The 10,836-nt window shown below is 31.0% G+C and overlaps 1 protein-coding gene across 1 annotated transcript; it reads right to left on the reverse strand.

The window, feature by feature from the left end:
• Window positions 1–1,628: 1,628 nt before the first annotated feature.
• LOC107012226 lies at window positions 1,629–6,023 on the reverse strand. The gene is made up of 2 exons (XM_015212007.2): window positions 5,814–6,023; window positions 1,629–2,014 (listed from the first exon to the last, which is right to left on the reverse strand). Exons 1-2 carry the CDS (start codon window positions 5,966–5,968, stop codon window positions 1,891–1,893), a joined length of 279 nt encoding a protein of 92 aa, XP_015067493.1. The 5' UTR covers window positions 5,969–6,023; the 3' UTR covers window positions 1,629–1,890.
• Between the last annotated feature and the right edge of the window lie 4,813 nt (window positions 6,024–10,836).

The raw sequence follows: 10,836 nt of genomic DNA on the forward strand, positions 1-10,836 counted from the left end.
ATGAATTTGTCGAATTTAGTAGCTATGTCGTAGACCATATATTTGAATTCTAAAATTCAGTTAACATATAAAAATAATTTATTCAAAACTCAATAAGCTTCTACAATCCCAACAACAACAACCATATACGTACTCTTGTAATGTACATGTGAGGGTATGGAGAAGGTGCATACGTGGTCTTATTCCTATCTTGTGAAGTGTAGACTCTTTTCGATAAATCATTGGCTCAAGTAAGACACTTAGAAAAATAGGTATGTAAGACACCCATAATAGTGAAGAAGTTATGTTGAAAATAATAAAAAAGAGAGCAATAACAATAACAACTAATACAATAATTGAAACAAAAGAAATAACATACTCCATCTGTCTCTAATTCCTTGTCCACTTTTGAACTGACACACCTATTAAGAAATCAACAATTGACATAGTGAGTTTACCATTTTACGTTTATTATATATGAAGTTGGTGAATTAAAAATTTAACGTTTTCAAGAAGTTCTACCCTTTTTCAAAATAATTAATTGAGGGTATATTAGGTAAAAATAAATTATTCTTTCTTGATTTGTCAAAATGAAAAAGTAATTAGACACAACTAAAAAAATGAAAAGAGAACAATTAATTCGGGATAGAGAGAGAGAGTATAACACTAAAATAAAAAAATAAGATATTAAGAAGATAATAATAACAATACATGAAGGACAACAAATAATATCAGGTTATCTAACCTTCAATTCTAATTTTCGACCATAAATTTTTCTATATAAACCTAATTGACCTTTATTTGACGGATACAATTACCAAATATCTATATCGATAATATTTTAGGTGTGGTTGAGCTAATCGAGACAATACCATAGTCAAATATAAAAATCTTAAAAGAGATTAAAGAGTCAAAAATGAGTATAGTGACCGTAAAATTATAAAACTATAGAAGAAGAAAGTAGTAAAGCTAAAACGTGGGGACAGGCAAAGACAAGGTGTACCACGCCACAAATAGCCTTTCACTCTCTCTCAATTGGTGGGACGCATGTTATCTCTGCTGTCACCATTCAAAAAATCTTTTATTTTATAAATAAATATTTTTATCAATTTTTATTTTTATTGATACAAGTGAATTGTCAACTTCAATTTTTAATGAAAGAAGATAATAAAGTAGATATATGTCCTTTTTTAACTTTAAAAGGTTGAAGCAAAATTCATGACTTGTCTAGTAAAGCTTAGAATGCTAGGTGGTGCAATGAATGAATGAGCCTTCCTTCGTTAATCAGAAGTTTCGAGTTTAACTCACTAGCCATACTCGATGCAAATCCAAATTAGTCAAACTCTAATGTGGTGAGATACTAGTTGTTTCTTGCTTATCCAGCTAAGCAAGTTGGGACAATATCAAGTAGTAGTTGCTATTACTATAACTATTTTGTTCAGTAGAATCTCTAAATGAGCTGGCTTATGCACCTGCTTTCAAATCAGATTCAGTTAACAATATAAAAAGTTGCAAAAACTAGATTCTATCAAGTATATGTTTCTTCATTATAGTTGTCAACAACCTATCTGTTGCATTTATTTCATACTATATTACATTTCTTTTGTCTGAAACCAACTTTATCATATCACAACTCACTTAAGTGGTGATTTCATTTGGCATCTTTGTTAAGCCAAGAAGATAACAATGTGTACTGTAGTGATCAAAGTTGGAACTATTACTATATCGTAACGATTATCAGTAAGGCTGAGCATTACCTAATCCCCAGAAACGTCGAACATTATTTTTCTGTATATAATTACATAGACCATGTGGAGACTGTCTATTTCAGATCAAAGGGCAAAGTTCTTTCAGGTACAGACACAGTTTCTAATTACAGAAAAGGTTACATAACAAACCATGAGAATCTTCCTACTCGTCATCATATGAAACATGGAAATTGGTGGTACAACCACTTGCTTGAGGATCTTCTGCTCCGCAACAATCATAAAACTTGGCAGCATAAGGAGGATCATCTGGTCCTAGTTCGTAATACCTACAAGAGAAAAGAAGGCAGCGACTTCAACTAGCCAACCATCCTAGAGAAAATATCTTGCATGATATAAATTTAGAAATACCACTCCCACATAGTGAATAGATATGGAGGAAAACCAGCCATGGATATACTAATACAAGAAAGTGAAGTGGTAGAATTTACAGGTTAATAGCTAATGTTATCTTTCTAGCATGAAAGCAATGCCATCCTCATGTTCTCGTTTTCCTCATAACTATGATATTCTTGTCATTTTTGCAATTAATACAACCAAGTAAAACTGTTACTAGAGTATACTGCAGCCCAGGGGTAGATTATCAATCTCACTAGAGTAGACAGAACCAGTAAGCCAACTGCATACGTTCCTGCACCAGTTTTTTTCCTTTTCCCATTTCCTATACTCTTTTCCATTTTAAAATTTTAATGAGATTTGAACATTAGAAGCTGTTCAATAAGGTTGTTTAGGTGAAGATGATTGGGGTCAACTTTGGGCTAAATAGTGGGTCATAACTCGTAACCAGTACACCCAAGTCAAACAATTTTGTCATTTGTTTGACCTCTGTTTTGGTTTATAATAACTAGTTTAATTACCACAAATTAAAACAACTTTTTGTTAATTATATATAGAGAAAAGGTGGATGAAATTGGAGAAACCTTTTTCTCTTGTTTGACGACGTCTCCGGAGGGTCATTTTGAACTACCAAACTTTTAAATTAGTTAATTTGAGTTGCGGCCCAATAAATATTTCTAATTCCACCTGCCCAAGTTTGGAGGGATGGAGGGGCTACACAAACTCATGTGAGCAATGTTGACACTGTAAGAGTAATGGCGAGCCTATAAGCCTCTATCAAGTTATATATTGGTGCATCAATCCAGTAGATCCAAAGGTTTACAGATGTTCTCATTTCTTATAAGAAGAAAATATCAGTAGGCTCTCTCAGTCTCACTGAAATGGTCTAAGTTCTCTGCTGAAAGAGAATAACAACTTAGAGCTGTACCTCTAGTAGAAACACAACTTTTCACACACAAAAATCATGCATGCACATTTATTTTTCTTTGTAAGTCTCTTGGAATTTCTCAAAAGGGAGCAAGAAGTAAGGTGCAAAATGCCAAAACATTAACAAGCAAGGATGTGAAAAGGAATTAAATTCAAAAATATCAGACTAGCATTTTTCTTTTGTTTTTGTTATTCACTGATGTAACACCCAGACTAATTATGATGCACAGTGAATATATGTGTGCTTAAGATAAGTTACTGTGTGGCTTGTTTTTCTTGTACCTAGAGGATGCAACGTCAAGTAGTTAGCACGGAAACTCATGTCACAAAAGTCGTGTCTATGGACTTCAGCAGTTTCCAATTCTACAAGTGATATCATCATGGGTGCTCAAGTTTCTAAAACAAACAAAAGGATCTTATGCCCTGAACATAAAAGGAAAATCTGCAGCACCTTCATTGAAGCATTCATAAGTAAACTATTGAGCTAAACCCAACTTGCTGACAATAGTTACAAGTCTTATGCACATCAACGGGGAACCAATAACCCAGCATATTTTGGAAATAAACTGTATACAGTTTCATTTAAAAACTGAGCACACAAATCAGATATTTAGCTTATAAGAGTCGTCCCTACTTCCTCGGCTCTATAAACGTGATCATCCTGAAATTTATGTTGCAATAACCTTCCCAGGTCAATTTTAAAATGTGCACTCTTGTTCTAGACTTTGTAAACTGAAAACATATAAACCAGCGGATATATGAGAAGCAGTAAACTAGTATGAAAGTGTCATCCTATAGTGTCCAGATGAGTCCTTCCCTAGCAATGTATATGAGTGTTTGCAGGGAACTTTGCCGTAGTCGATACTTAATGAGATGAAGAGATTGATTTAACATGAGTTGATTGGTAGGGGTTAGCAACCACTAAGAAGATAAAACAGGGGGGATGGAAGCCACTAAGAAGATTAAAACGGGGCACCAAAGAATTAGGATGAGTTGATTGGTAAAGGATAGCAGCCCCTTGGAAGATGGAAATGTGGGGCCACTTCATCCTGAAGATATCATTACTCTTTGGCCACAAAATTACTGTTTCATAATGGAAATTCTTTTATACCAAGATATTCTTGAGGACGCATGGCTAGGAACTCAGTGGAAAATGGGACTGCCAGGTGCCCTCTATCCTTCTGCACTTAAGTAGCAGATTCTTAACGGAAAACTCACTGAATCTCATTGCACTTACTATTTCACATCACTTCTTCTTCGTTCTTTAACTCAATATAATTGGAAAGCTTGTTTCTGTATACTATGTATGACATGCAGAAAAAGTTATGGTTGTCACATATAGATATATATACCATGATTATCATAAATGAGATTAGCTAAGTAGATGTTCTGACTCCTTCCAGAAGAGGGAAAAAAGAACTTCTTGATCTAGATGGCCGATAGTGGTACCAGGTGGCAGGCAACAAACTTCCAGTTAAAAGGAATGGTTGTACGTGAAGTAACTTAACGCATTCTCTTGGAAAGTTCTGAGTGAAACTCGTTCCTATTCATTGCGAGCAGGTAGATGAAACTTAAGTACGTAAAGATTGGTATTGATCATGTCTTTTAAGTTCTAACAAAGATTTTCCAGCAGGACTCCCCCAATAGCGGGAGGAGCATCAATTGAATTTAAGTATATTAGTGCAATGATCTTTATATGATTACAGTCTTACACTGGGTATGTCTTTGTTGTTGATCTTTATATGACACGGTGAAGACTAAGAAATATAAAAGGTAAGGTCATTGTATAGCAGATTTTTGGTATGTATCACAATCAGATTTACAGAAGCTACATCAGTGCATTACTTGATATCGACTCTTAATTCATTCAACATTGCAAAACACAAAGTATATGAAAAAAACTAATCATCTATAATCAATATGTACTATTTTTCTACACCCCCTAAGAGATCTTCACTCCTATATAAAATTCAAAACGTTCCATGGCGAAATATTAGCAGTATCAAGATTCAATATCTTTGGCAATAAATCCTAAAGCGACCTAACTAAGGAGGTCCATTTACCTGGCTCATGATATTTGGCACAAGATTTAGCTCAAGTCATACAAATCTATACCCTAGTACCTCACCATATAATAAAGGGCATTACAAACAAACCTATGAAAGTGATATATTTTCAAGACGGGGTCAATCAAAATGGGGAAAACATGTTTTCCTTTCTGTTGGGTGCACTAGAGACTGCATTATTTTTGTGTTCTATCAAAGAGTAGCCGGACAATACTAGAGTTCTCTCTGGATTTCTAATACCCATGTTGCTCGGACTCTCCAAAATTGCTGCGTGGCCGTGTCTAATTCTCCAAAATACACTACTTTTGAAGAGTCCGAGCAACATAGCTAAAAAACAAACATAAATTACACCTATCATATCTAAAACAATTTAAACAAGCTAAGCATATCCCCAGCTGAAAATTTTCTTAACAATGGATTTCTGCATATAAGCCCAAATCGGTCAATAATATACAAACAAAAACTACGAACATAATCCAAGTAAAGCCATGTCCAATTAGCATTTCACCCTCATAAATAGCCCCACGGCTTTGTGATACAATTGTGAAATCAGTAATAGCCCGTTAACAACCCTAATTTTCATTAAAAAGACAAATTATTCCTCATTTGGACCTGAATATATCAAAACAACTAAATTAATCAATTTGATATGTCTGCCGACTGTCCTAATTAACAAGACTCAACTAATAAATTTTGATCCGAAAGAGAAACGATAATGAAGAATAACAAGAAGTGATACCTTTTCTGATCGTCGTGACGGCGACACACAAAGAAAGAAGGATGAAATTGACATGAATTTGAGTTGTTAGAAGCTGAATCGTAAATCTGTTTGCATCTCTTGCATACTTTCTCTCTGCTCCGATTCCCTTCTGCTTTTCCTGCTTTTTCCGCCATGTCCAAACACCATTTATGCCCACAATTCTGATTTATGCCTGCAATTTGGACTCTTTATTTAATTAAATTAAATATTAAGTTGTTAATATAAGAAAAAAAATAATTTAATTGTATATATATATATAAAAAAAAAAAGAAGTTTAAAACATTTGTATTGTAGTTCAAACAAAGTTTAGAAAAAAAAAATAGATATGGATTTCTATGGGCCTTCTCTGGTTTATCCTATTGTATTTGAACAAATTTTATAAAAACAAATTTACACAAATAGCAAAGATATTAGATATAATAAGGATCTATAGGTATAGTTGGGTAATTGTATTCCATAGTTATAGTTAGGTTTGCTATAGAAGCTGCAGTTTGTATATTTTGCTTGATCATTTGTAAATTTTGTTTGTAAATATACAAACAGGGCAAGTATATACAAATGGAGGTTACGATTTGTATGTGGCGCTTGTCCTTTTGTATATATCTCTTGTGAATATACAAACATGGTAAGCATATACAAATTCGGTATTTATACATTTACACAAATAAGGTAATATATTGTGAATTTTTCATAAATTGTATATAAATACCCAGGGTTAGCATATACAAATTTCAGATTTATACAACTAGGGATCGAATTATATAAATTTTGGATTTATACAATTAGGAAACCGAATAGAATAATTTTGTGAAACTGTAGTCATGGATTAAAAAATAATCGAAACTATAACTATATTACATAATATACTCTAGATGTTAGTCATTTCGCATAATTTTTTGTTTATAAAATACTCTAGTATATATGTTAATTAGTTCGCTAAGCGATAATTTCAAAAAATACGTGTTTTATTTCAATTTCAATTTCAATTTGAATACGTTATACCTAAAGCGTGATTCACGTGCACCAGAAATACATTTACATGTCTTGCTTGCCCCTCTCTCTCTCGTTCCCCTCCTTTATGCATCTCTTTTATTTTAAAATATTTGTGTTATACAATATCATGTATTAGTGTATCCAATATCAATTCATACAAGTGTATTTAAAAGAATATGAAAGCATATATTTGGCTGTATAAGCATAAGTTTGTATCAATTTCTTCATATGTGTGTGTCTATCCAATATCAATTTTGAAAATATGATTTTGACATATATGCATAAGCTTGTATCAATTTCTACGAATATAACTGTGCATCCAATATCAATCTCACAATTATCAACACATTTGTTTCTAATATCTATTTCATCTAGTGTATCTAATATTGATTTGATGTACCAAATACATGATACATGTATATGATAACAATGTATGAATACGTTCAATGAATGTGCACTAATATATCAAGTGTACCAGTACGTAAACATATATTTTGAAGAAGAAGAAGAAATATTAATAATCACCTAAATTCACTACAACAATATCAATTCCATTCATTACATAATTTGGAATAACAATAATGAATGTCATTCTTCTTGAGTCACAATATCAAATATTCGAATTTTGATTTTCAACTTAATTCTTCGAATCTTGACTTGCAATTGATTGGTAATACAATCAATTTTAACCAATCAACGTAACTATCCTTAAAGAAGGACAAGAAGATGTAAAAAGAGAGGCAAGCGGCAACTAAGAGAAAAGGAAATTTGAGAAAGGAATGAGTGAGAGTGAGAATGAGAATGAGAAAGGATTATACGATCTGCTAAGAAAATTAAGAAACAATGCATAATTACGTAATTCTTTTTAAAAGTAGTGTTTTTATTAATTTTGTGTGCGTTTATTAATATAAAAAAGTTGACAAAAAATGATTTAATTTAATGAGTGAAAAACTGACCAATCAAATTTATATACACATTAAATAAAAATTCTTAATAACTAGGTTGATAGATTATCTAGATTTTTATTTCATAAGTAATGTTTGATTCTCCCTTTTATAGTTTCTTCTTCAATTTTTTCTCATATTCTTCATATAATAAAAAATTTAAAATAATATACATATATGTCAATTATTAAATGGAGGATATAAATATATAAATAAAATTAGAGAATTTTTAAAAAGGATTAATTACTTGAGTGGATTCCTTTTAAAAAATAATTACTTATTTTAAATATACTCTTTAATTATTACTGTTTATAGCAATATATGACAATATTATGTATTTTATTAAATTGTCGCTTTAGCTCTTCTTCTTTTTTTTTTTCTATCGCTCTTTTTTTCTTCCCACTTTTTCGCTATTTTTTTTCTGTCTCTCTCGCACTCTTTCTTCCTCTCTTCTCTTTACCCACTTTTTGAGAAACAACTAAATTGAATGCAAAATATGGCAAACAAAAGAACATCTTATTATATGTAAATTGAATAAAATTTGTGTCAATAATGAATTAAACAAATAAATTAATGATAATAAATCAACCAATAAACTGTAAAATAAATTAAACTTGTATAAAAGTGTATAAAACAAATATTAAAGTTGAATTAGAAGAGAGAATTAATCATGAATAAAAAAACGTAACTAATGAAAGACCAAACGCTGGTCTATAGAGTGAATTAAACTTGTATCAATAATGAATTAAACAAGTAATTCAATAGTAACAAATCAATCAATAAACTGTAAAATGTATTAAATTTGCAATAAAAGTGTATTACACAAATACTAAAATTGAACTAGAAGAGAGAATTAAGCATGAATGAAAAATATAACTAATGAAAGACAAGACAATGATCTATAGAGTAAATTAAACTTAACTTAATAATAAATTAAATAATTAATCTAATAGTGACAAATAATAAACTACAAAATGGATTAAATTTGCATTAAAAGTGTACTAGACAATACTCTTTCTGTCCCTTTTTACTTGTCCATATTTCCTTTTATATCTGCCCCTATTTACTTGTCCATTTTAGCAAATCAATAAAGGACAACAATTTTTTTCCTAATATGCCCTTATTTAAATCTAGAATATTTCTAGTACTACTAAATTGTAATGCATGCTTTTTGGAACCAGAAAATACATTTATTATATTGAAGGAATTGCATAATTTTTTAAGTTAAGGGTAAAATTGTAACTAACGTATGATAATAATTGGTGCCTTAATATGTGTGTCACTTCTAAAGTGAATAACTAAATAGTGACAGAGGGAGTACCAAAGTTGAATTAGAAGATAGAATTAAAAATAAATGAAAATGTAACTAACGAAAGACATGACAATAAACTATAGACCGAATTAAACTTGTATTACTCTTGAATATAATTTATTGTTTATGATTTTAATACAATTTTAATACAACTTTAATACAATTGTGATATAGCTCCATAAAATTTACCTTTTTTTACTTCAATCAAATATTTCTCCTAAAATCGCTAGTAAACTTAATCAAACCCTCTTAAAATTGAGATATAATCTCCAAACAAAAATTTTCAATTATTTGTGAGAACAATCTATCAAAACTAATCACAAATTCAAATAATAAAAATAAAATTTGAAGCTTTATAATAACCATCATTTGTGAGTTCTTGCTGCTTTAATTTTATAGATTTGAAATTTCTGTTTGAAAACATTATTTTGTGCAAATTTTCGATCTTTAATTTATGTTACTTTTCTTGTCGTGTTTTTGGATAAAAATGAAAAAATATGGACAAAAACTGATTTGAGAATAGTTATTTGATGAAATTTTAAAGAAGAAGAAAAAGAACAAAAAGGAGAAAGAAGATTTGGGAGAAGAGGATTTAGAAGATACACCTACTACTCTGGTGACACAAGTTCCAAATGACACTATAAATTCAACGAAGAAAAATTGTGGACGTCCACCCCTTATAACTCCCATAAGGGAGAAGGTGAAGTATCAACGCTCTAAAACTTCTATTGTGTGATAATTTATGACTTTCGATAAATAAAATAGTGTTGCTATTTGTAATAAGTGTAAGCAACCTTTTAAACATAAACAAGGTGGGGGTCAAGGTGGGACGGGGGAATTAAATAGACATTTGTTATCTTGTGTGTCGATTCAATATAAAGAAGCTAAAGCATTAGCCAATAGAAAAAAAGGAATTCCAATTGATGAATTTGATATTACCGGTAATGCATCGGTAGGGGCTTCTAACATGGTTCAAGGAACATTGATCCTTCTAACCCCGGTAATCCAATAACACAACGTAAAATATAATAAGGAATTAGATCGCGAAAATTTAGCTAAAATGGTTTCTGTTTGTGGTTTGCCTTATAGTTTTCCTTCACATCCCGGTTTTATTGAATATATTCAACAAACTTATAATTCGAATTTTAGAGGTTTTTCAAGAAATACTGTTAAATCTGATGTTTTTGAATTTCAATGTAAACATTGTCAATTTCTTCGTTGTATATTTAGCATATTAGATAGTAGAGTGTCTATAACTGCGGACATGGGTCGTAGTGTTAATGGAAATGATTATTTAACTGTTACAGCTAAATGGATTGATCATAATTGGAATTTGCAAAAAAGAATATTAAGTTATAAACTATGTATAGAGAAAAAAATTGGTGCATATTTAGCTTCAAATATTTTAAGTGTTTTAGATTATTACATGGTTATAGATAAAGTAATGTCTGTCGCATTTGATAATGCATCTAATAATACAAACGCTGCTAAAATGTTAAAAGTTAGTTTATGTCCAATTGACAATAATGCTTTTCATGTTAGATGTGTTGCACATATATTTGTAACGACCTGTTTAGTCGTTTTGAGCAGCAGATTTATTTCTGGAAAAACTGGCTAAGATTACGGACATCACGACGGACCGTCATAGGCACGACGGCCCGTCACAGATGTCTCGTTTCAGCATACTTAGAAATTCTGAAATTGGGTACTGAAAATCGACTCTCTGTAATCGGTGACGGACCTGCAGGACGTG

This window comes from Solanum pennellii, chromosome 3 (genome assembly GCF_001406875.1).
Source record: "Solanum pennellii chromosome 3, SPENNV200".
In the NCBI taxonomy this organism is placed as follows: Eukaryota; Viridiplantae; Streptophyta; class Magnoliopsida; order Solanales; family Solanaceae; genus Solanum; species Solanum pennellii.